At 37.2% G+C, this 26309-nt stretch overlaps 3 protein-coding genes across 8 annotated transcripts; 2 read left to right on the top strand and 1 right to left on the bottom strand.

The window, feature by feature from the left end:
• Window positions 1-385: 385 nt before the first annotated feature.
• LOC131776005 (uncharacterized) lies at window positions 386-5141 on the top strand. Of its 6 annotated transcripts, none has more exons than XM_066165888.1 (7): window positions 386-511; window positions 1247-1278; window positions 1987-2059; window positions 2842-3036; window positions 3250-3376; window positions 3407-3465; window positions 4104-5141. In XM_066165888.1, exons 1-7 carry the CDS (start codon window positions 487-489, stop codon window positions 4115-4117), a joined length of 525 nt encoding a protein of 174 aa, XP_066021985.1. In that variant the 5' UTR covers window positions 386-486; the 3' UTR covers window positions 4118-5141. The 6 variants fall into 6 exon arrangements, with proteins under 6 accessions (XP_066021985.1, XP_058948117.2, XP_066021989.1 ...); XM_066165892.1 differs by lacking the exon at window positions 386-511 and adding exons at window positions 526-748; window positions 1494-1551 and having other exon boundaries at window positions 3250-3465; XM_066165891.1 differs by lacking the exon at window positions 386-511 and adding exons at window positions 526-748; window positions 1487-1551 and having other exon boundaries at window positions 3250-3465.
• A 4994-nt stretch (window positions 5142-10135) lies between these two features.
• On the bottom strand, window positions 10136-13780 carry LOC131775983 (large ribosomal subunit protein uL24m). Its single transcript, XM_059092110.2, has 5 exons — window positions 13622-13780; window positions 12986-13081; window positions 12051-12154; window positions 11110-11240; window positions 10136-10671 (listed from the first exon to the last, which is right to left on the bottom strand). The coding sequence occupies exons 1-5, from the start codon at window positions 13748-13750 to the stop codon at window positions 10388-10390; spliced, it is 744 nt and encodes a 247-aa protein (XP_058948093.2). The 5' UTR covers window positions 13751-13780; the 3' UTR covers window positions 10136-10387.
• Window positions 13781-19686: 5906 nt separating this feature from the next.
• On the top strand, window positions 19687-25513 carry LOC131776003 (tetratricopeptide repeat protein 28-like). The gene is made up of 2 exons (XM_066165629.1): window positions 19687-19774; window positions 21761-25513. The coding sequence occupies exon 2, from the start codon at window positions 21780-21782 to the stop codon at window positions 24381-24383; it is 2604 nt and encodes an 867-aa protein (XP_066021726.1). The 5' UTR covers window positions 19687-19774; window positions 21761-21779; the 3' UTR covers window positions 24384-25513.
• Window positions 25514-26309: the final 796 nt, after the last annotated feature.

The raw sequence follows: 26309 nt of genomic DNA, 5'->3' as shown, positions 1-26309 counted from the left end.
CGTAAAAGGTCATCACTTATCCCTTCATCTTTCACCTCTAGGTATTTCCTTATTTCTTTCCTTCTGGAAAAAAAATTCGCTATAACCATCTCTCTTATTTCTATCTACAAGGTTTCTATATGGCTACGATGATTTTTAGGTTCACGTACACAAATTAAAGTTAATCCACTGGCTTGCAGGACCGTGTGCTCTACTTTGAGCATGTGTAGGAGTCAACAGGAAGCCATTCGAAGTCATTGAACCATTGCCTCCCTACCGTGCCGCGTGATAATAGTAAAAGCCAATCAGAAGAGGTGAAACAGGTGAAAGCCAATCGGAAGAGCGAAAACACCCTAAGGGTTAAATGAGGTCAGTGCGACATATAGTTTACTTTATTGAGGAATACTTCCGCAGACGGTGGTATATAAACAGCAAGAATGATGAGACATTTGCTAAGTTCTCGATTCCCCATTCTTCCTCCAAGCAAGAGTTTCACGCAAGCGCAGAATGGCTTTATCCGTGTTAAAGAAAGGTATTTGAATTCTTTGAAAATTTCTGACTGTCGGGCATTTAAGCCCATTAGGGTCCCCAAGGAGACCACGGCTGGGTAACAAGGACGTGGCGAAACAAAGGATCGAACGGGAAGGAACATCGGAAAACTTGAAACATTTCTTCGCGGTCCTTTGCTAAACAAAAACGTGCTTCAAAACAAGCCAAGCACTTAAGGATTTGGGTTGAATTTCCGTAGTTCCGTCTTTTAGGATTTAAGGTAATTTTACCATCGCATCATTCCGCCAATCCAGTTTTTAGGGTCGCCTGACTGCAATTTCATGTATCACTTGGTGTTGCGAGTGCGAAAATAACTGGAAAGCCCAGTACTCTCTCCAAACAGTCATCGAGTCAGTCATGCAATGGCTAAATGACCGGCAGCCCTACGCATTCGATAAATTTTACGAATCAAATAAACTTAGCCCTCCCAAACTATCTGATGTTGATCACGAAGTGCCAAATGACCTTCAACATGCTTTATATCCCACATCTAAAGCTTGGTTAACTTTAAATGCACAGCTACTAGGCTGTATTGACTGTCGAACGTTTCTTTAATTTGAACTCCCAGAGTTTTTTGTCAGAACAAAGAATATTCCTAAACCAATAAATGTAAATATTCTTCTTCCTTCTCTGATCTTTTTTAGTCACTCTTGATAGTGAAGCAGAAATTCAGGTTCCTTGTTGATTCAATTTTTACCTGTAAACTGTTCTTTTTCAGAATCAAATATCAGCTTGCAGTACAGTTGTAAGGTAAGTTTTGTAGATAGATGTTGGAATAAATAAAAAAATGGTAAACATAACTTGGTTATCTGGACCAACTCCAATTCGAAAAAGAGGCCTGTCTGATAACATCAAAACGATCAGATTTCTTATATTTTTAGTTTTTAAATTTTAATTAATTAATTAATTTATTTTATTTAAGATTTTATGATATGATATTTTTTTTTTATTAATTGAGTTATCAGCAGGTCCACACCAGCCTTCAGGTTACCGCAAACCGACCTGCCTCAACAAATAGTATATGTATGTATGTATGTATGTATGTATGTATGTCTGGGAATTTGAAGGAATAAGCTGTTTCTCATTATTCCTCCACTTGCAAACACATCACTCAGCAAAGTTATACAATTCTTTGTTAAGACATAACTGCATTTATCTATCTTCCAATTGTCTTGATGAGAAAGTAGAACTGTCCAAAGTGTTCATCATGGTACAAAATTGTATTTTGGCCTATGGTCCAGGACTTTCAAACTTGCATAATTCATTGTCAAGAAGCTTCGGAAACATTATGCAGAGCCAGTAAAATTGATGGTGATAATGTTATATACAATTCAAGCATTTTGTGACAAAGTGAATCACAGAATATGAGTCGCTTTTGCTAAGTTTAAACCAGCTTTGGTGTAGACTGAAGAAGGCCTATTACAGGTAATCACAATTTTATCTGTATTCCACCAAAAGGAGTGGGAACTAACACTTGAGGCCAGATATGGTATTGATGGGGAAGAAAGAATGGAGGTTGATAATGAACCTGGTAATTGCATTTCAGATGATTATAACCTGTTTTTATTTGAATGTACTGGTTTTCATATTTAGTGAACATTGTTACAAACCTTATCGGTTGGGTACAGTAAGCCAGGGGCTAGTGGATTCTTAGGTCAGGCTGGCAGATTCTGACCCTCATTTGCCCAACTGGCAAGAGGATTTTTTCAGGAATCGTTCAAAGTACAGAATTATTTCAAGTCTAATACCCTTTTCACACCAGCAAAACATGTTCAGTTCAACTGTGTTAAACTGAATGAACATCAGAAACAGAGAACTGAACAACTGAATTTCCTATTTGGTACATTGAAGTACTGAGTCACTAACTAGTATTTTCACTGTGTAGAATTTGAAGTTGACAAACATTGGCTTGAGCAGCTCATCATTCACTCCAAAGAGGGGCTAACCCTTGAAACATCAGCTTAGAAACTCTCTACCATGGCCAATTTACATCATCAACTCATTGATGTTTAATTTGATGAAACCAAATTATCTAATTTTAAACTGTTTTTAACAAAACATGCAGCTTTAAGATACGCTTAAGCTTTGGTGTGAATTGGTGGTTACTTAATTTTTTGTCAACCTACAGTTAGACTTAAGTGGAACAGAATTAGTATTTGAAATTGCTGTAGTGGAGTGAGTACTGCATTCCATTTGTTGCAAGGCAAGACTTTTTTTTTTAGCCCTTGCAGGCTAAGTTTTGTAGCCAATAGATCACATTTTCAGCACATTTTGGAGTTTGTAGACTTGACTGCACTTTTTTTTCTTCAATAGCTGACCAACTACCACATAAATTACATCTGAAAGTGAGGGGGACACAGGGGTGGGAATCGTTCTATGTTTATCCAGGGATCCAAGATGATGTTAGACAGATGCGTGGTGTCCTACGAATGTTTATGAACTCACCTCAGGTTATCATGAAAACTGTCAGGTGTATCACTTGTTACCTTTCGGAAAAGGATACCCATGGTGAGTAAAATTATGTTGATCTTCTGTTTGACACAATGAAGTGGAAAATTAGTGAGGTTGAGCAGTACTGTGCATTACATCCTCCAAAAAGGTTACTCTCTTGACGATGAAATGGTTCTTTCAACTATCACATTTTCCAGTTGTTGGGTTTTTTTGTTACATAACTTGCAGATGAATTATCTTATGGAGATCTGTGTCTCTTTTGTTTGGCAGGTATTCATTTGGTTCCTGAAAATGAACAACTTTTAATAACAAAAGTGGATGAACATGAAGGGAAATCAACCTTCAGCTACAGAAGTGACCCTGAAAGTGACATAATCTTTCCTTTTGAACATAAACAAATCAACAATTTTGTTGCTGTTTATCGGCAGAAGTTTTGGCTGACAAGTGTCCTGTGGCTGCTGTCAGAATTGGCTATAGAACAGTTTGGTAAGGGAAGATTCTAACTAGTTTAGAGACAACTAGACTGCTGAAAAAGTTATGTGTAAATATGGAAAACAAGTAATGGACAAGGGGAGAGGACTTAAGAGAGTTTGTCTTTAATGGCAGTTAAGAAATGTGAACTAGTGTTGTTTTTGCTGTCTATGCAGTCTCAGAATGCAATGCCTACTTATTCCCAGACTTAAGAAACATCTAAGCAGAAAATGTGCTATTTCACAGCAGGTGGAGCAAGCTGAGTCCTTGTAGATTTTTAAAAAATGAATTAAAAATTGCTTGTTTTTATAACTTCTCTTTTAAATTTTCTACCTATAAGGCCACTTGCAAGTATTTTAATCTTTTCTTCCACCACATATGATTTTATGAATATTTTTGTAGTTTATTTTTATATACAACCTTTTCTTCTTCAACAGTATTTGTTAGTTTTCAACATTAGGGCCCCTCTGGATACCATCCTTATAGCCAAATGTAAATAAAGTTTATCCATCAATTGGAGTCATAATAGACCAGTATAATCTCCAGATTATTTAGCGAGTTTCATTTCAGGGAAGAGTGGAATCTTTGAAATTACTTTTATCCAAGCTGACTACTAATGCTCATTATTTTTTATTCATTTCTGTTACTGGCAGGGCAGCAAGGCTGAAGTCCCAAGAAACCCAAACAAGACTTATCTGTTTTTGAAAGAAAACATTAAATTTAGTCATCTTATAAGCATAATTAAATGCGAAAAGATTTCCCGTACTTTTATGTCGTTCTTTTAGTTGAAAACTAGGCAACATAGAATGTGTAAAGGGGTTAGTTTTAAGTGTCAGTGCCAGGTATCACAAAATGATCAGTTTTATCAACAAAGTTGATGATGTAAATTGGCCATAGTAGACCCATTATCAACTCAGTTATTATAAGGATGTTGGAAAATCCCAAGAAACCCAAGCAAGGCTAATTTGTTTTTTTAAAAGAAAACACTAAATTTAGTTATCTTATAAGAAATAGTTAAATGCAAAAAGATTGCCCATACTTTTGTCATTCTTCTAGTTGAAAACTAGGCAACATAGAATGTGTGAAGGGATGAGTTTTTAGTGTCAGAGCCAGGTATCACAAAATGATCAGTTTTATCAACAAAGTTGACGATGTAAATTGGCCTCAGTAGACCCATTATCAACTCAGTTATAATGAGGATGTTGTAGATATGTTTTTTATTGACTATTTATCCTTTTTATGCTGCATAAATTTAAACACTGCTATTGTATATTTGTGTGAATCTATTTGAATCCTCTTATGCAAGAGAATAAAAAAGCCGAAGATTTGACTGTGCTTGACCCTTTCCTTCCCCACCTTGAGCATTCATATTTTCCATCCTGTTCTCCTTACATTTCCCATGATAGTGACAAGAACTGTTTTTGAGAATAAGGAGCTTCTTAAATTGGTGATCATTTCCTTTATTCTCATAAACTTTACATTTGACTCAAGGGTGACACTGTAAGGAGAAATTAGATGCCAGACACTTGAAGGTCTACAGGTTAACCTGCCCACTGTTTACCAGAGGAGTAGTTTATTATGGGAGTGACTTGGTTTGTAGTGGGCAAACTATCATGAGTAACTTGTTGTGTATAAGTTGGGGTATGCAAAAGGTTGTGATGTTAAAAAAATAAAAAGCACTTTGGAAAGAACATGGCAATAACATTCGTTCTTCGTGGCTATTATTAAAGAGCAAGACTGAATGTAACATTTCATAAGGTTCTGGCTCAAAGTGATGTAACATCTTGTTTGAATGGAAATATTCTAAAAACATTTCTCACCTTTCCCTTCATTTCAATTCTATTTCATGTCATTTTGGCACTATAAATCATAAATTAACTTGTCAACTGAATTTGTCTCCAATCTGTGTAAGATTTGCTGACATGGACTTGTGAGATACCCTTGCATAATTTTCTCCAAAAAAAAAATGTTAGCATTTCAAAATAGGTATTCACTTTATTTAATCCAATATTCCAATTTTTAGTAGAACCTGACCTCTCTGACTGAGAAATCATTTCTCACCCCCTTGCCATTTAAGTTGATATAAAAGCTTGATAGGTTAAGGGTTACATGTCCTGCTATCACAACTGTATTGGACTTGTCTTTACCCTCACATCTTGCACATTACTTCTTCCCATGAACTGAGAGCCTGCTGTAGAGCATGCTAGCTCAGCCCTTTCCACCCTAACATCAGTGTGCATATTCTTCATACTGTCATCTTCATAGCTCCAGAAGTGCTGAAAAGGAGAATTTGCTTAACAATCAAGAGTCTCTTCAGTTGGTGATAGTTTTCTTTGTTCTTGAGACCTTAGTGTATGATTCAGGGGAGATGTTGTAAGGAGAAGTTAGATGTTAGTCACTCTCAGGGGGTAAAGTGTTCAGTGTCATCAAACCTTTAATGAAATTTCTTCATTGTCTATGAAGAAGAAAAGAAACACTTTCTGTTAAAAATCTCTCTTTAGACCAGTTAAAGTTCCACATTACAGAAGAAGAGATATATAAAAGACAGTTTACACTTTTATTCAGTAAGAGCTTTTTCCAGTCATAATTTTCTTTATAAGATGTAACTTACAGCTTGCATGGCAAACAGAAAACAAGATTGTATAGTCTTCAAATACTATGCAGCACTAAATGAAAGGATGTCAAAATGCCAGGTGTAATACTAAATACATCAAAAAGTTTGTGTTTGAATACCAGGAAGTTTTCTTCGCCCATAGAGAGCCAATAGTAATTTTGAAAGGATCTCAAAAGGCTAGAATTTACAGTGCAGTGGGAAAGGTGAAAACTGAAAGAAACTTTCCATGATAATGTTCTGTATATTTTTAACCCTTCAACTCCTTAGATATCATTGTTAATTCTCTCCTCTAACTGCTACATTTGTCCTTGTAAACTACTGTAGTTATGAGAATTTGGTCTTAGATCAAAACAACAACTAGCTAATAAGTTTGAGTATCCTCCTTACTTGTTTGCTAGATAATGTATAAATATCAAAGGGAGAAGTTTCATGTTAATCACCTCAGGGAGTCAAAGAGTTAACACAAACATACACTGCACAAAAGCCAGTTTTCCTTCTTTTATCAGCCTGGCTAAACTTTAACATTCCATCGGAAATAGAACTACTGCATAATGATAATAGTATTTTTAATGTTTTCCTCTAGCCAAGGGACAACCAAACTTGTTTTTCACACAGTCATCTGAGAGTCTGAATGTTTGGGTAATTGGTGGCTTATTTACATTGTGCAGCAAATAGTTTTCCTGGTGATTTACTTGTTGCTCTTTACTGAAAGACTACCATATCTGGCCAACCCTTCCTGACCTTGATATCTTTCATCCTGTTTATCTTTATTCGTATACATCAGTTTTCTCTTATCATTCTTTGTGGCTCTTGTTGGGCCTTGGGTTTTATGCTCTCTTGTTCCAAGGGTCAGGGTACATTGGTAAGCTTTTCATTGCTTCCAGTTATACATGAGCAATGAGCAAGTTCACATGCTAAATTTTCAGGACAGTTTAAGGGATTTTAAAAAATTGTCCATCCACAGGACAACACTATTGTCACAGCAACATGTCATGATGTCAAAGTGTCATATGACATGCAACAACTATCTGGCATCCTGATACAATCTGTCTCAAAATAGACTGAAATCTAACAGATTCTATACAATATAAATCAAAATGCAGCACTTGATCAATTACTTTTCATGACTTTTTTATCCTGTATTTTCCATTCTGTAATTGTCCTACATGACAGGACGGAAAATGCGTGCACTGTAAGTACCTCCCTTTGTCCCATACAAAGCCTTAGAAAACTTTTCTAAGGGTTTGTATGGGACAACGGGAGGTACTTACAGTGCACGCATTTTCCGTCCTGTCATGGTACAACTTTGTTTTTGATCCATCTCCTTTTCTCACCCACACCTGAAAATCAAAAATAAACATTTACTCTTGATCAAGAAAATGACCCATAAGAAAAAGATAAATATTGAAGAAATGTAAAATGGTTTGTGTGTTTACATAGCCTGATGTAAACATGTGTGAGGTTGGGAGAACACGAGATAAGCATAGGAAACCATGACGCAAAAGCGAAGTGGTTTCCAGCTTATCTCGTGTTCTCCCAACCTCCCAAGTGTTTACATCAGGCTATGTAAACACACAAACCATTTTACATTTCTTTTATAAAATAACTAATGAAAGAGGAATGAAAACCGTGTTTACATATGCTCATGTAAAATGGTTTTTATGGCCAATCAGAGCTCGCATACTATTTGAATTGTTTTATAATAACCCTTTAAACTCCATTGTAAACATGTACTGGGTAGGTCTGGTTATAACTACATGAGGTCTAAACCAAACTGGAGTTTTACACATGCAGTGAGCTTTATGTATTCTCTTTAAGAGGATTGTTTTCATTAAATAAATGTCCTTCCACTGGTAGCTTTTAGCCCTTTTGACAAAATTCACAAATATAAATATTCAGGCAAAAGAATCAGCCAAATTCAAGATGAATTAGAATGTGGTTTTATTCAACAATGGCTAAACTTTGTTTACTCTTTACACCCTGATATTACTGTGCATAATATCCATACTGTCCTTTTTACATTTCCCAAGGTGCTGATAAGGAGAATTAGTTTAACAATCAAGAGTCTTAAGTTGGTGATCACTTCTTTGATTCTCATGGCATTAATGTGTAATGTAGGGGTGATAATGTTAGGAAGAATTAGATGCTAATGTCACTCTTTGATAAACCATTAAATTCTATAAATTCTTATTTGTCAATGGTGCCCATGCATTTCCATACAATAGCCATTGAGAGAATTTGGCTATTTTATTGGAAGGCTATTTTTCCTTACTGATCAGTTCCTTGATTTCCATAACCTTTACTTGTGATAAGATGGTGATATTGTAGTGAGAAATTTGATGCAGATCTCTCTTGGGAGTTCTGATCTAATGCTTGGTTAAAGTTAAATGCACAGCTTAAGTTGTATAAGTTTAGCTACTTATCTGTATTTACTGTTAAACGTTTCTTTAATTTGAACTCCAAGAGTTTTTTGTTAGAACAAAGAATATTCCTAAATGAATACATGTAAATATTTTTCTTCCTTCTCTGACATTTTTTAGTCATTCCGGATAGTGAAACAGAATATCAGGGTCCTTGTTGATTCAATTTTTACTTGTAAACTGTTCTTTATCAGAATCAAGTATCAGCTTGCAGTACAGTTGTAAGGTAAGTTTTGTAGATAGATGTACGTCGGAAAACAACAGTGGATCAACTATTTGAAACAAACTTTCTTGAGACAACCTTTCTTGTTATTTTTCCCTCTGAAACTTAGATGGAAGCGTTTTTGCGGCAGAGTAAATGTCAAACCTTTAATCCTGGTTTTAAATTAGCTGTTTTGTGTAGGATCACAATATAGCCAACTCTTTAAATCCCTGCATGAATATGGCTTGAAAGTGTGAGAAGATTTTCCAAAAGGTAAACAATTTCTATTCTCTGTTGGCCTACCTTGAAATGCCCCATATAATCCACATTTCAATTCCACCCTTATGTACAAATTGTAATTTGTATTTCTTCCAAAACATTTTGACATAAGGCTGTCCAATATGTGACCTTAAGACAGACATTTCCTTAGGAAGGATATCTGCCCTTGACACATTTTTACAATATTGGAGATCAAAGGAAACAGGGTGGTGGATTTGAAAACTGGAGGTTCTGCATTCTGTAACCCAGTAAGATTTGTATCTTGGAATTTTCAAGCTGAACTCCTACCATGAAGCTGGCAAAAAGCAAACTGGGTTGCCTCCCAGCAGACAAGATTTCTAGAAATTTCTCTATCTGTATATCAATTTACAGCATCTTTTATCAGCTCAGAGATGTTCAATATTTTGACAGATCATTTAAGCTTTCATTCCTTTACATTTATTAGTCAGGAGCCCACAAAAGTAAGTAGATAACAGCCTAAAAAATTCATCGTAACATACAGTGGACATAAATACATTTTTCTTAAAAAATCTCCAAATTCTTGGCATGATAGGGAGGCATTTGGTAGAAACAACAAAATATGCATATTAATAAGGTGTATTTTTGCAGTTCCTGCCGACTGTAAAGCTGATGATCTTTAACTCAGTGTACTCTATTCCGACTCTAAAGTTGATGATCTTTAACTCAGTGTACTCTATTAAGCACTCATGCATGATAGAATGGAAAAGTGGGTTGGGTTAAGCACAAAGAACCAAAGGCATCCCAAGCTCATGTCTCAAGAAAAAGGAAACAATTAATTCATGAAAGCAGGACATGTTGTGTGATGTGGTGTTCAGTTACGAGAGGAACTGTTGAGAATTTGAACATGTTATAGGGAATAGTATGTTCATATTTAGAAACAGTTATTGTAAATTGACCATATTCCATTCCCCATACTATTCCTTACAACATGTTCAAATTCTCAATGTTACCTCTCAACGCATGATGCTTTCATGACTTAATCATTAGCTTTTTCTCAAGATGTGAGCTTGGGATGCCTGTGGAAGAACACAATGGGTAAAGTGGAAAGGGATGGAACATAGGAGGGGTTTGGCTACTGACAGTTCTTTCACTACTGTCTAATAAGGGGGCACATTAGATGTTTAAACCAAACCATCATTTGGAATTCACTTGATTTAAACATTTTTAATGAATACAAGAACAAATGGTGTTGGGTACTTTTCTTTTACTACAAGTAGAGATTCTTCTTCTATTTATGCTCTGCAGCCTTTGGTCATTTTGCACAACACTCTTTCTCCCTGCCAGAGAGAGTGTTGTTTCGTGAGATGGTCCAAACAATGGCTGCAAGAAAGATAGGTTATCATAGGAGGATGGCAATCTGTCCATATCTTTCACTTGAGAAGATTGAAGATTAAAAAGTCATTACAATTTATCAATCCTTAAAAACCGTATAAGTCTATCAGCATAATTACTGACTGAGAAGTAAATTTTGTCTATAAGACTAAGTTCAGCATTTGCAGTTGTGTCCAAATGCCAATTTGCAGCTTTTTCGACTTCCTTCATCATCAGATCTCTTCGATCTGGTTCTGTTTTTGGAATGGTGGGAGGTACCTTCAGTGCATGCATGATCTCCTCATGAAAATACAGCAGCGATGGGATATAGGTTGTTTTGGTAACTGCTGATGGTGGTGTGTCAAAATCACCATCTAAACAAAACAGATAAAAAAGTTAGTAGTAATTCATTACCCTAATAACAGCTTGTAATGCATACTCTAATGCCTGTTCACGTATACAGAGGTCAATGAGCACATCTGGCCTGAACAACAAGGAGTGAGCTTCTAAACCCTAGATGGGACTTAAGTTCATCACAGGATTACCTCCTCCCCCTACAGTGTTTCAAGGGCTCTCCCTGACACTTTGCCATTGCCCATTTTATACTCCGCGGAAGTGTGAGAGAAAATTTGTCAGCCCAAGAGCACAACACAAGAGGTAACCCTGGTCAAAAACAATGATAAACAATGAAATGGCAAATGCCAATAAATAGTCTAATTTTGGTGATGAAAAATTCAGGGGAAAAAAAAAACAATTATTACCAGATAGCTGTTGGCAATCTCTTTATTCCTGAATATTGAATAGTAACTGACCTTTTATAGCTGATCGGTTCTTAACATCTCTTCGTTCCCATGGTGGTTTAGGAATAATACGACCTGTGCGGTCTGATACTCTAACTTTTTCACCCTTTTCTGTGAATCTGTAGGTTATATCTGTGGGTTTCCTAGAAAAAAGAGTATTTCTTAGTTAGATACCCTTGTATGCTGGTGATAACAATTTTTATGCCAGGACGAAGATATCTTTGTTATAAAGAAAAATATTTTTTCATCTTGTCTTGACAATGGGATCAACAAAAACTTCTTGGAGTCCATGAGAAATCAAAGAACTCTAAGATTGGATTTGTTGTTTGTTTTACAGAGTTTTACTCAGTTTTTTTTAGCTTTTGTTTGTGTAAAATTTGTTACCCCTTTGTTCGAAATTTCAAGGAGTTTTGGAGTTTTTATTTTAGCCAAATGTTGTAGTTCATTGAGCAACAGAGAATTCCATCTATGATGAACTTGGTCACCACAAGGTTCACGTTGACTCATGTCTGTTGTGTTGTGTGTAAATAGAGGACAAAAGATGGGAAAATTGATCTCATTTCTTACTCCTTGTTGCTAGATCAGTATTTTCTACAAGAAAATGTTGATCTAAATCTACAAACATACTCTCTACTTAAATAATATATTCCATGTTGCGGTGTGTTGGTTCAGTAATAGATCACAGATGACATCAAAATGTGGTAAGAACAAAAAAAGTACCACACCATGGCATGGCTGAGTATGTCACTGATTCTCTTACCACATTTTGACATTTTCTGTGATCTATTACAGTGCAGACCTACAGCAACATGGAATATGTAAGTGTCCTATGATAAAAAAAAGCAAAATGTTGTTAATGGTGATGTCACCTGTGCATATATCCTTTAATAAATCATAGATAAGAACCTATCAAAATGTATGTATAAAAAAAAATAGTGAATGTCACTGCTCACCCATCTGAAGGATCTATGAGAGACACTTCTGACACCTGAAGTGGGGCTTCACTGTTAGTAAGTCCTCCATCGTAACCTTTTTGTGGAGGGATGTAACGTTTGTGCTGTCAAGAAATAGAAAGAAATGGTTAATAACAATCTATGGTAAACAACAATAGAATCTCTATGGTAAACAACAATAGAATCCAAGCTACAATTTAAATCATACTGTATGTATGATTTTTGTTTTGATCAAGAGGAGACCTTGGAGAATGGTAGGTGATGGTCATTTTGACATTAAATCCCTCAACTCCCATGAAGACATAATTTCTCTTTACAATATCAGTACTACATAAAGCAGACAGCAGACATTAGTGATGAGAATAAATATCAGTTAGGGGATTATTAGTTGATCCAAACCCAAATTCTCCTAACTAACATCATAAGAACTGTAGATAGACAGTAAGAGGGATTTACTATTAATGAGATCTCAAGAGTGAAAATTTAAGTTAAATCAGAGCAAAATCATTGACGAAGAATTTTTTAAGGCAAAGGGAAGAGGGGAAAGTTGAGAAAAATGTTACACTGGATCAGGAAGCACACATCAGGAGACTAGGACTGACCCATAGACAGGTAAAGAAAAGGCCTAGGGCAGAGACTCCAGGAAAACCCTTGATAACAGACTATGGGCTCCCTCCCTTAGGCTAACGACTATGTACCAAATACATGTACTAAAAGAGATTCCATCAATGATTTTAATATACTCTATTCCCTGATTGTGTTATTCATTGATGTAACAAATACCACAAGGTGAAAAAACAATGGGCCATTCCCAGCACTGGTCCCTCATACATTTTACTAGCTAAGGAAAAAAAGTATTTTGGACATGGTTTATATCACAGACTCCTATGTGTAGGTTGCACATCCACTAAATGTCAATAAAAAGAATGAATTACCGTGTTTAATCCTTCAACAAATACCCAGTTCTTGCTTCTAACCACTTCATTGATCTTTCCAATCTTTCCTCTATCTTTCCCACCAAGAATCATCACCTTGAGTGGATAAAATTTATGGACTGATTCAATACACCACCTTAATGTAATTTATTACCTCAGATTTCGAGATTAAAAATGCTATGATAAGTTTACCTTAAGACAGTTTGGAAGCAGCGCTGGGGGGGGGGGGGGGGGTTGTTAACTCCTTAGACATCCCCACCTCATTCCAAGAGGTAGGAAGCTCTTCGCTCTTACCCACTAAAAATTAAAAATTAGCACCATTTCTGATCTCCCCCCATTTTAAGTGTTACCCTCCTCATAAAATTGTCTTCTCTACACTAAAACGGTTAACATTAAATTCGCTTGTTTTCGTTCCTTCAGAAGAGTAAGTGAAAAGCGCTACATATCCAAGATAGTGAAATTTCCTTCGACCATCATTTACATCGTTAGAGATGGAGTTAATCTAGTTGAAATACTGAACTTAAATGAAGCTTATCGGCGAACAAGACTACATTATCTTTCATCATACCATGTGTATTCAGTCGTCAACTAGCTGTGATATTTTTGAACGCATATTAAAATGATCAAGTATCATACCGTATCCCCTCTCACTAATTTCCATTCTTTTAAAGGCACAATAGGTTGTCTCTTGTTTCCGACACGAAGTCTTGGAAAACGAAGGGGCTTTGCTGAAAACCCAAACGGGTTCCAAGGAACTGAGGGCATCACACACTGTATTCCAATATGGCACCGGCCTTTGCTAGTCAACCGAGGAGGACTGGAACTATGGTTATGGCGAGACGACTTTTTGCGACACTGACTAATTTTTTCCGTGGCATTTATAGACCTCCGACCTACTTTGGTCATTGAACCAAAGATGAAGTCTTGATCGACTTTGTATTCGTTTTTCAAAGATGTCTTCTTCATTTGGAGCTCTCAAACATTTCCTGACTTACATTTTAAGAGTGTAAGTCGTTATCGTCACGAAAGCGTCACCAATGTCACGGGCATAACCATAACGTTTACAGCAAACGGTTTTAATGGTCCCCATGGGTCCCCATCGCCCCCACATTTTTAGACGTCGTCCTGAGAACCAAGATGCGAGTCTCTTCTTATTCTGGAAGGGGGGGGGGTGGTTTTGGGATGGTTTAGCCCCCCATGTTTCATTTGCTGAAAATATTGCAGGCGCTGCATAGAAATAAATTAGTTTTTCAAAATATTCCGTGTTCAAGTCTTTTCAAATTTTTTTCATCCGGATTAGGTTAGGTGAAATTATATGTGGTAGGACATTTATCATTTGAACCTCTCTGACCTCTGTTCAAGAAGTGGACATCAGAATATTTCTCAGAAATTTAAGTAAAGTATGTCGGAGGGTGGTCCCATACACCTTCTTTAAATGATAAAAGTACAATAAAGTAATGACTTCTCATTGACAAGTACGCAAAGTTTTAATTTCCATGAATCAAAATTTTCATGATAAGCCATATTTGTTATATTTGAACTAAACATGGGATAGTTGGTGATACTAAATTAAGTTGTTCCAAACAACTATAATTATCATGATGATGAATAGAAGTTATACTTTTCAAGATATGCTTTAAGGCAGGGACACCTAAAGAAGTATATCCTAAAACAGAGCTTCTTTATCAGGCTGAGATAATAAAGAACTTGAAATATTTCAACCACATGTAAGTTAGTAGCCACTGAGGAAAAAACGTTGTTCCATATTTGTCACAGGAATGTAACACAGAAAGATCTGATTTTTTCCAATACCCCTAGGCCATAAACCTTTTCTATTGATGATCAAACTAAAAAATTTACCATCTTTCTTATTCTTTACAAAAAAAAATAGTTATTTCTTGTAGCTACATTTGTAAACATTCTCAAGGAATAAGAGACTCTTCCTAAAAGTTACTCAGGAATAAAACATATTCCTTGCATATCACATGTCATTTACTTTCCATACAATGGTTTTTTTTGAAAGTAAACACTTGGACGTGATTTGGAACATTACTGCCCTACCCTCTCTGAAATTTTGAATGTGGGCATCAAAATCTTACTGACCAGGGAAAATAAGTAGCATTGTCTATGACGTGAATTGATCTCTTAACCCTTTACATCCTAACATCAATATGTAAGTTGTCTATACTGTTATCTATACAATTTCTAGGGTACTTGTAAGGAGAATTTGTCTTACAATCAAGAGCTTCTTGCATTTGGGATCATTTCCTATTTTCTTAAAACTTAATGTTTGATTTAGGGTGAAACTGTTGGGAGAAATTAAATACTGATCACCCTTAAGGGTTAAAAGGGTTAATTGTTGATCTGCATCCCAGACAATATGGAAACAATATATATTATTAACTAATTTGAGTTGCAATGTGGAGATAATCTATTATGGCCTCAACTCTAAGCTTGTAACACTTCTGGCCCTGGTTGTTCAGAGGATAAATAACACTATCCACTGGAAAAATTGCTATCCAGTGGATAGCATGTTACATTTTTTTGACAGTTATCTGCTGGATGGTGATTTATCTGTTGGATAGTGTTATCCACCCTTTGAACAACTGGGCCTTGATGGTTAGCAGGTGGCTTTCACTAGAGAATGATCATTCAGTGCACATCTAAATTCAGGCTGACATACATAAACAAGTGTACTAATTGTTTGATTAACCCCTTAACTCCCAAAAGTGATTAACATGTAACATCTCCCCGTAATATCTAAACATTATCCAGCAAACAGCTCATGAGAATATTCAAACTCATCAAGTAGAAGTTGTTATCTTGATCTAATACCAAAATTCTTGTAACTTATTTACAAGGGAATGTGTAGCAACTAGAAGGGAGAATTAATAATCAGATCTTGGGAGTTAAAGGGTCAACTAGTGCCTGGAACCAATAGCCATCAAAATTATCTGTACAAACTCAGGTTGATTTTACCTTGCATTCTTACAAGTGAAAACCAGGAGTTAACCAACAACAAGGAGAGAGAACATACAAGTTTACAGAAATATCAAAAGTAGAAATATTAACAGCTTCTGACTGATAAGTTACTTTTCTGTGATAAGTAATGCCACAAAAATTAATGAGTTCTGTGCTATTGTCTTTGATGTGAGTATCCATATTTTAGGAGTTCCAGTTATGTTTCAAGAGAGTACTAACATAGACTTTTTAAGCAGTGTAGAAAAGTTCTCATTAGCTAGAAATTTCTCGAACACAAAATTTATTTCTTTGCACCTCCAGATGCACCAGAAGCTTGTTTTTCCTCTGCTTTTTTCTGTTTTTCTCTCATCATAGCTGCATCCCTAAAAGCAAAAGCAAACAGAAAATGAACTTATGAAGGCAATGAAATACAGCATACCTCCCTCTCATGCAACAAGAGGCGTAAATGTTCAAGTTATGAACTGACTACCATTTTAATACACTAGTTTTACCACATATACACTATACAAAAAGGCAGAAATACAGACAGAGAAAGGTGCAATAAAATGGCTGCACTGAACTCTTCACACTTTGATTTCTTTTCTTGTTTTTTGGGGCTTTACTTTAAAAGAAACAAACTTTAAGATCATCAGATTTTTTTGGGTCTCAAAAAAACACTTTTAATTAGTGGTTTAGTTTGTGTTGTTTTTTGTCTTTTCACTAACTCCTTTTGCCATCAATACAATGCTCAGATAAGGCTGTAGGAAATATTTTGAAAACTAAAAGCTAGAACTACTAGGAAATTAAATAATAGTGGAATACAAAATAACTAATTTAATGGCTTAAGATATAATGCACAAGGACGTTTTGCTCATTGATTTGCATCTTGGCATCATAACTAATTGCCTGCCATACTGTAGAGCTAGCCAAAAAAAAACTCAATTGATGTTATTTTTAGCAAAGACTGAAAAATGTAAGCATCACTCCTATTTCCATACCTTTCTTTTCTTGCTTTGAGAGCCTCACCACTTTCACCTCCTTTCTTTTTTGCCATTTCCTGCTGTTTCTTCAGGTTTTTTGCACGGGCCAATTCACGCTGGTTTCCACCTGACCAAGAAGATCCAAGAGAAATGTTTCCACAATCACACACACCTTTAGAGACTACCCGTTTCACTGCCAAGATCTAAAAGATGATTCTCCCAACAGATGACCATACATTTCTTTTTGGCTAGTGATAAGAATTTGCTATGCTATCCAAACAATATCCCTTACTTAGTAATTATTTTCTTAATTCTTGTCATTTGTCAAAAATTTTAAGGAGAATCAACACTCTAATCACTCCTGGTAGTCAAAGGGTTAACCAGTGATCAACCCACTGAACAACCCCTAGGTGCATGCTGGGAGAGATGTTGGAACATTCCAGAAAAGGCCTTCTCACAACTCCCCCTTCAATGTTTAATGGAACCCAACCTAGAGCTTGACATTACTGGTAGGTAATGTCTGTACTCAAGCCATGAGGCCCATCTAACCAGAGCTTATCCCAGTTTTCACAGCATGAAGCAATTAGGTGTTTAACTACTTCCCCCCCTCCCCCCCTTATCCCTTTACTGATACCCATTTATACTCCTGGGTGGAGATGGACACTGTGAGAGAAAGCGTTTTGCTCAACAACACAATGACCCAGCCAGGTGTGGAACCTGGACCTCTTGACTTGAAAGTCTCACACACTTACTATTAGACCACTGCCTTTCCTGTATCTGCAAATGTCTCTCAGTTTTAAGCACATTTTGTTTTCCTTAGAAAAATTTTCCTTTAAGTTTGTTATCAGTAAATTAGATGAAAGAGAATTGAAAGTAGCTTAAAACTGAAATATCAACAGCTTTATCACTTATTATCAATTTTAACACAGTCAACTAAATTCTAGATTGATCATCACAGTTATTGATCGACTACCCTGGGTTTAGCCATGATCTTGGATCTGAACATACAACATGTTTCAAAACCAAACACAGGCACTGGTGTTCCTACCCTTACCATACATGAGAAATATCATCATTGCTGGAATTCATAAAGGAGTTTTATAATCTGCTTTTACAAGAAAATATGAAAGAAAAATGGTTCTATTTATTCAATAAACTTTCCATCATTGGAAAAAAAAATCAGAAACTGTAGATCGAGTATTTTTGGCTGCCATCACTTCGCAAATACAGTCGTTGATCGATTAATTATTTAAACTATTCACTTTTACATGCTCTTTCAGATATCCTAGAACTGACAAAAAGGTTTCCGAATTTTAGCTACAAACTGTAAGATCGGATTCCTTGGATTAGTTATTATGAAATAGTTCGACTGAGTCAGCGAGGTTATCGCAAGACATTGTTGATGTCGATTTTGCACAAATTACAACCATGTAAAGATTACAAGGGAAAACTGACTACCTATTAGCTTGAAAACTTAACTTAATCAGTAAGCATGTGATCATAATAATACCAGCTAAATAATTAGGAAAAAAATTAACTACAGCTTCTCGACAAAGAGCCCTTTTTTGAAGCTTGGTAAGCTTCAAGTCGACATGTTACATATTTATCCAAAAATCGTCAAGTGATTTACTTCAAACCCCAAGTTTTCAACACGGAAAAGCATGGAAAAAGTACTCACGAGTCATTGTGTTAAAAATTCGCGGAGAAGAAAATAAATCTTGAGGAAAAACGGCAACACTTTCCTGAATTAAATAAGTGCAAACGATTCCTTGTTGTCTGGAACTTAGTAGCCACGCATTTATTCCCGTGATTCATTACTACACAGGTGTCCACGTTACACAGGACCACCAAGCCCTTAAGCCATACTGCAGGCTCTGTAAACAAATACACTGTATGTAGGAACCAAAAAATTCCAACAAAAAGAATTGATGTCTTGGGTTTCCACTTGTTAAGCGCAATTGAGCCGCTGGCCAGGGGAAATGGTGGGCCTGGGTACGAGAGTGACTGCGAAAGTGACAGAAAAAGTCGAAGATCAAATTCTATTGGCTGTTTGATGTGCATTACGAATGATGGGAAAACTCTAAATACGACCAGAGGTGCTAGGTAGATTTATTTAAGGCAAGGCACAGAGGTCTGCAGATCTTGGTAAGTACTTCCTGCTTCAAAAAAAACTGACACAATTCAACTTATTTGCTGCTGTTGCCTTTATAGATAAGATACATACATCATTTTTTTTTTTAGCGAGTCGGTGTGTTTTACGAAAGGAGTTCATATCTCGATCATGTTCTGTTAAATGTAATAACCTGACGAAAGACAATTATGATATCGTCGATAAAGACTGAAAAGTATTGTCTATCAACGGAAGGAAAATCACAAATAGAGAGATCGAAGTAAAAGTTTTAAAAGCCATTTCAGTTCAAAATTGAAATTTCTGCCATCATTTGAATCGTGTCTCACAAGTGCTGGTTAATTAAACTGATTTCTGTATGGCTACCCGCTGATACGACCTCTTCAAAGTTACCTGCTACAGTCGTACTGTCGAGCTAAACTTGCCTATAATTTTCTTCCGGGAAAAGTGAACACACAATATTAAGGAAGGATAAATTATATTCATACATTTCCTTCGATCTCGAGGAGGAAGATCACAGAAGAAGTTCCATTTTAATTAATATATTTCCGTTTTTTTTTTGTCTAACTTAATTACCTATGATGGATTTGAGCATGGTAAAATGGAACAAGTTACTTTGTTTTACAGGGAACGTCAGCACTTAGAGTTCATCGCTTTTGAACGGTTGGATTTTCATCACAAGATCGATCACAGTGTATTTGAAGCTTCTGTCTTTCAACGGTAGGTTATTTGCGCGTGATGACTGACTCTTTTCATTTTCTAATGGGTGAGATTTGCATGGCCAGAAAAAAAGACATTAAATGATACACAATATATCTATACATAAACAGGCCGCATTTTGAAACTCATGGGTTTATTGTAGCAAAAGTGCATAACCTCTTCTGTTAGCAGCAAATGACATAAATGATATTCTCACTGCTATGGTCTATTATCTTGATAACACATAACACAGATATTTCAAAACTTATGAGCCCTTTTCCAAAATCTTGGGGCTACACGTCATTGGAATTTAGGAGCACATGAAAGTGTATGACAATTATGACTTCTGAGGAGGGGGATGACATGCAACCTAGTAACTCCCTTGCCTCCTCTTCCCCCCCTCCCACCGAGTATCGATGATTTAATGGAAAATGAAGACTATGATCAAAAGCGTATAACGAAACACTGAAAATAGGAACTGATAAATCATCAGACACGACAAAGAACAAGATCAGGAACTCATGTTTTGTACCTTAAGTAATGCATTATGTTCAAATGGTTTACCAATAATACATATTTTACAAAATTGCGAAATGAATTGAACCATACATCTCTATAATCTGATAGAAGTTAGCCAAGGGTTGAACTCCTTGGTTTTAACGTGACTTCATGAAAACAACATGAGCTACAAGTATTTTCACCTTTAACCTCCGCCAGAAAACACTTCTTGAAAATGAAATTTTTCGAGTCATCAGCGAGTTTCAGTTCCTTATCATTCGCATGGTGAACGGATAATTTTTTGTAATTGTAACAAATAGGTCACCAGCAAATTCTAATATCTGTTTCAATGGCGGACGGGGATCTTTTCATGAATATAAAAAATAAAGGATGGTATCGTTTGACAAGAATGAAATTATTTGGTGACATTTTATCCCCTGAGCCATCAGAAAACTAACTGCTAGTACACTGTAAGTTCATGCTGACGTAATCAGTTTCATTTTGCATGACATTGTAATAAACACCTCAACAATTTGCGTGACATTGTAATAAACACCTCTACGATTTGCGTGACATTGTAATTAACACCTCTACGATTTGCATTACATTGCAATAAACACCTCAATGATTTTCTAGACAATGTTATGAACACTTCAATGATTTGCGTTATTACTTCCAAAACAGTTTTATATCCAATTTATGTCGAGTGAGCTGATACAATCAGGGTTTATTTCTTGTAATTCTCAGAGCTCCCTTCACTACCAATGAATTTTGTGTTAGCGAATACGGTATATGTGACATTCGTGAAGCGTGAAACATGAATTGCGCCAGAAACGTGTGACATCGTATGGTGCTCTTAACTCCGATGTACCGCAGCACCCAAATGTCTTTCCGGTGTAGATTTCGATTTCACCGGGAAGTTCACTTCTTCGTAAAGATTTGTTGGATTTCAATTTCCCAAAGCATTGTACCACTCATAAATTCGGCGAAAAATAAGGATTCAGACCTAAAGATAAATTTACTCGAACTGTGGATCTACACTGGACCTTTTGCTTCATTCTCGCTTATAAAGAAACGCAAAATTCTTTTGAGGATTCAAGAATCTTAACGAACAAAATTTGACAAATACGAAGCGGAAACTTAACAGGTTAAGATAATGTACCTTCTGTACCGACCTACAAAAGAGGAGCTATTTGCTGAAGAAACCGCTCCTCGCTGCTTTAGGTCCTAGTTGACATATCACCTTTTTCCAATGTGCATAGTCCTCTAGCTCTAGACGACAAACGACTCAGTATTGGGGTAATCCTTCTTCCTTCGAGACATTGCAAAATTAAAAATTGACTAAACGAATGACCAAACTTGCAAATAATCAATCTTAGAGACTAATCAAATCATGACTCTGGGGATGTTTCCTCCGCAAAAAAAAAATCTTAAAAATATGCTGATTATGCTAACGGTGCTAATTTATAACAAGTACAAAAATAACACCTGTTTTTTTTAAATTTTCAGATCGCTTGGCGAATATAACATGGCTCGAGATTACGTGGGAAAAACTCTCACTATCCAAATAGAAGTCAGCGACAGAAATGAAGAGGCAAAATGCTACGAAAACCTCGGAACAGTATTCACATCCCTCGGTAAATATGACAAGGCCCGAGAATTTCAAGAGAAAGCACTCGCTATCAATTTAGAAATTGGCGACAGAAATGGAGAGGCAAGAAGCTACGAAAACCTCGGAACTGTACTCACATCCCTCGGTAGATATGACAAGGCCCGAGAATTTCAAGAGAAAGCACTCGCTATCAGTTTAGAAATTGGCGACAGAAACGGAGAGGCAAGAAGCTATGCAAACCTTGGAATATTGTCCCAAACACTTGGCGATTATGGTGGGGCTCAAGAATACCTGGAGAGAGCACTTGCAATCAAAATACAACTTGCCGACAGAGATGGAGAGGCAAACTGCTACGGAAACCTGGGAACAGTATTCACATCGCTCGGTAAATATGACAAGGCCCAAGAATTTCAAGAGAAAGCACTAGCTATCAGTTTAGAAATTGGCGACATAAATGGAGAGGCAAGAAGCTACAGAAACCTCGGAACAATATTCACATCGCTCGGTAAATATGGCAAGGCCCGAGAATTTCAAGAGAAAGCACTCGCTATCAGTGTTGAAGTTGATGACAGAGACGGAGAGGCAAGAAGCTATGCAAACCTTGGAATATTGCTCCTAACACTTGGCGATTATGATTGGGCTCGAGAATACCTGGAGAAAGCTCTATCTATTTACAAGAGAATTGGTGACAGAAAAGGAGTGGCAGACACTTTTGGAAACCTTGTATCTTTGTTTCTGTCCCTCGGTAAATATGCAAGGGCTGACGATTTTCTAGAGAGAGCGATTGCAATTTGGAGGGAAATCGGCGACAGAGAAGGACAAGCAGTACATTTCGGATACCAAGGGAAAATTTGTCATAAGCGTGGCGAGTACGACGTTGCTTTAGAATATCACAAGAAAGCCCTTGAAATTCACATGGAAAATGGTAGGAAAGAAGGAGTTGTGATCACCTTCTTAAATTTAGGATTGTGTTTCCGATCGCTCGGTAAATATGACATGGCCGAGGAATACCTCACGAAGGGTCTCTTCTTGAGCAGGGATATTGGACACAACTTCCATGAATTTCAATGCCTTAATGCTCTAACAGTGTTGAAAGTATCACAAGATGATCTTGAAGAAGCCTTTACGTATATTTACCAAAGCATTGAAGTATTCGACACTTTGCGAGATTCCCTTGAAGACGAGGATCAGTTTAAAACATCACTTTTGGAGGAGCACGGCACCATTCCCTACAAGTTGCTCAGTAGCTTGCTTTCTTCCACGGCAAAGCCACAAGACGCCCTCTATGTCGAGGAGCTGAGACGGGGGAGGGGCTTAGCCGACTTGATGGCGGCTCGGTACCCAGTAAAAGAGCAGATCTCTGCCAATCCAAAATCATGGAGTGGCATCCAGGAAATTATCACAAAAGAAACAGAATGCACATGCCTCTACCTTTCGGTTGATGAAGACCAAGTGCGGTTTTGGATTCTCCAAGCAACGAGCGCCATCCTGTTTTTGGAAAAGAAAGTGAGACTTGACCAAAACGTTGTGACCGGACTAGTCCCTGGTTTGGATGAGTTTCTTATAGAAAGCTTCCGCAGGCTCCTGGGTGATCTTCGCTTGTGCCACAAGATAATCATCGCTCCTGTGGCCGATTTACTGAAAGAGCCCGAAATTATCATTGTCCCTGATTCCTGTATGTACCAGGTACCATTTGCGGCCTTAACTGACGAAGGAGGAAAGTTTTTGTCGGATACATTCAGACTGCGCATCGTTCCCTCTTTAACGACGCTCAAGCTCATTCAAGACAGCCCCCCACAATGTCACAGTCAGACAGGCGCACTGATAGTGGGTGACCCTGAGGTGGGAGAGGTGTTTTACAAGGGAAGACGCGTGAATCTAATGCGATTGCCAAGTACAAGAAAGGAAGCAGAGATGATTGGAGGACTTCTTGGTGTGACACCTTTGATTGGAAATCGTGCGACAAAGAAGGCTGTGCTTCAAGCAATACATTCAGTGAGTTTGATCCATTTAGCTGCCCATGATGCTGAACCAGGAGAGATTGTCCTTTCCCCAGAGCGTCCCGCTCACTGTTTTCCACAAGAAGAAGCCTACCTCTTGACGATGGCGGACATTTCACGAATTAAGCTGCGAGCTAAACTGGTGGTACTAAGCTGTTCTCACAGTGCACATGGACAGATTAAAGCCGAGGGAGTTATTGGAATCGCTCGAGCGTTCTTAGGATCCGGTGCTCGCTCAGTGTTGGCGGCACGGTGGGCCTTAGATGACCCAGCCACAGAGAAGTTCATGACTTGTTTCTACGAGCACTTGTTCCGCGGTGAAAGCGCCAGTGAATCTCTTCACGAAGCCAGGAAATGGATGAGAAACAATGGCTTTGAAGAAGTCTCTAAGTGGGCTCCTTTTATGCTGATTGGCGACAACGTGACATTTGATTTTGGAAATTGGCCTGTGTCGTCCACTGAACCAAATAACCATGAGTCAAGTGAGACCCTGGTAAATAAGTGTATTGGACTGAAGTAAGGCTCATAACTGTCAATTGCCACCGTGTAATAAGAAGAAGCCATCTGCGAAAGACATCTGCGAGCCTGAACTTGCGGTAATCAGTTGTTGTCACTGCACATCGTGTTTGTAAGGAATCAGGAGCGTAGCCACCTTTTGGACTTGTTGCAGGCCTGTTCTCCAAGGAAGTTTAATTTTAGTTTCAACATTTGCAAGAGCCATATTATAAAAGTCAAACAGGCAGAAAAAAATTGTAGGCCCAGGCTAACGGGTTTATAGGCTGGCTACACTACCAAACTTTTAACAATCTGGACCAAGACAGTTCATAAAGTAGTGTTTATCAACGTTTTACTCGGAGCTTTCTTTTTTCGAAAGTGAACACATTTTTTTAATCAAAGTAAGTAAATTTTTACTAAACTGTTATCTGAAAGCAATTTGTTGCTAAAACTAAGCAAATTGTAAGAAAATGCTTTTTAAAAGCGATGAGACGGGTGGAAAAATTATACTCACTATTTGTTTATGCTACACATCCAATGTGAAGAGTTCCAAAGATTTTTTTAAGGTTGAAATTACTCAAACTGTAAAAACATATGTTATTTCAAGTATGATGAAAAAAAAAACGTTTTATCAATTGGGGTATGATGACAAAAGGTTTCGATATATTTTTTTTTGCCAAGGAATAAGTCGTAACATCTCAGAAACTTAGGATTTACGAAACTTCAGGTTTACAGTTTCCATGCCCCGTATATATATCAGTCCTCCCGTAACGCTAAAAATTTTTATCTGACTGAATTATTCGTTTTTCGTTTAGAGCAATGAAGATTTGAGTTGCCATTCAGAGGGGCAGTTAGTTAGTCAGGCAGATTTCTTAGCAGATTGATTTTCGTTGATGGCCTCAGAGTCAAGTTTGTAGGAGAACGTCTGAGCTCAAATCAGTTACTTCCTTGTATCGGTTTTAAAGGGACAAACCACGCACATATAATTTTTGTAAAAAAAAACCCATGGCATCATAGGACTCAAAAAGTTAATTACAGTAAAATTCTAGTTCGAAAGTTTCAACCGAACTTTATAAGATTTCAGGTATTGTAATAATTTCTGTCTGAACTTGTCTCCCACACCATGTCCTTTGCTGTAATCAATTAAATTTTCATATCTACAGTGTTAATTGAAAAAGCAATTATATCTGTCATGGAATGAAATGAAGGGCTTCTCATATTTTCATCAGTCCAAATAAGGGATAAGCCATTATAAATTGCCGGGGGGGGGGGTGCAGGGTTCTGGGGGGGATGCATGGTTTTTAGAGGGAATGGAGAGGGGATCAGTTGCTAACAGAGTATAAAGTGGAAGCTACAGGAAATTTACTGCCAATGGGGGGGGGGGGCATCAGAATACTACAGAGCTTCAGGGGGGATCAGGTAAATTTTATTGTAACACAACAAAAAACTTCCCCCCCCCCGAAGATAAAAAATGACCGGATCCCCAGGCACTTAGATTCTCATAGCCAGTCCTTCTTCGATTTTTTGATAGTGACACGATGTGACTGAAAATTAAGGAAAATTCTCTTGTAGACTTTCTTGAACAGGACGAAAACAAAATACACCTAAGACAGTATTCCTGGCTCCATGAGCGGGAAGCATGAAGCGACTCCAGGGCTCAGATTGGCTGCCAGAGCATAGAAGAATTCCGAAGAGTTCAACAAAATTATCCCCAGATCTCTCTGTTCTAGAAACTTAAATCATTTCTCGCGTTGGTGCATGCTTTTTCGCAACCGTACGAGCCAAGGACAAATCATTCAGTTCTAATCCTAATGTTTACGTCCCCGCAGCGCATTATCCCAAATGCTTTCGTTTGGGAGGAGCCTTATATTTCTGTTGAACTGATTACTTTTAACAATAGTTGTAACATAAAAACCGAATTGATTATTTTTTTTAGTACTTTGAAATTTAA

The sequence above is a fragment of the Pocillopora verrucosa genome, chromosome 4 (genome assembly GCF_036669915.1).
Source record: "Pocillopora verrucosa isolate sample1 chromosome 4, ASM3666991v2, whole genome shotgun sequence".
Lineage (NCBI taxonomy): Eukaryota > Metazoa > Cnidaria > Anthozoa > Scleractinia > Pocilloporidae > Pocillopora > Pocillopora verrucosa.
Note: the sequence above shows the minus strand (reverse complement) of the source record. Positions and strands in the feature narration are given on the sequence as shown.

Coding starts and splice junctions, on each gene's coding strand:
- LOC131776005 (XM_059092134.2), top strand. CDS start 487: ATGGCTTTATCCGTGTTAAAGAAAG. Junction 1,279..1,986: donor GCTTGCAGTACAGTTGTAAG/GTAAGTTTTGTA, acceptor TTCCACCAAAAG/GAGTGGGAACTAACACTTGA. Junction 3,037..3,249: donor TTCGGAAAAGGATACCCATG/GTGAGTAAAATT, acceptor TTTGTTTGGCAG/GTATTCATTTGGTTCCTGAA.
- LOC131775983 (XM_059092110.2), bottom strand. CDS start 13,750: ATGCCCTCAGTTCCTTGGAACCCGTTTGGGTTTTCAGCAAAGCCCCTT. Junction 12,155..12,985: donor TTGTTGAAGGATTAAACACG/GTAATTCATTCT, acceptor ATTTCTTGACAG/CACAAACGTTACATCCCTCC. Junction 11,241..12,050: donor CTCATAGATCCTTCAGATGG/GTGAGCAGTGAC, acceptor TCTTTTTTCTAG/GAAACCCACAGATATAACCT.
- LOC131776003 (XM_066165629.1), top strand. CDS start 21,780: ATGGCTCGAGATTACGTGGGAAAAACTCTCACTATCCAAATAGAAGTC.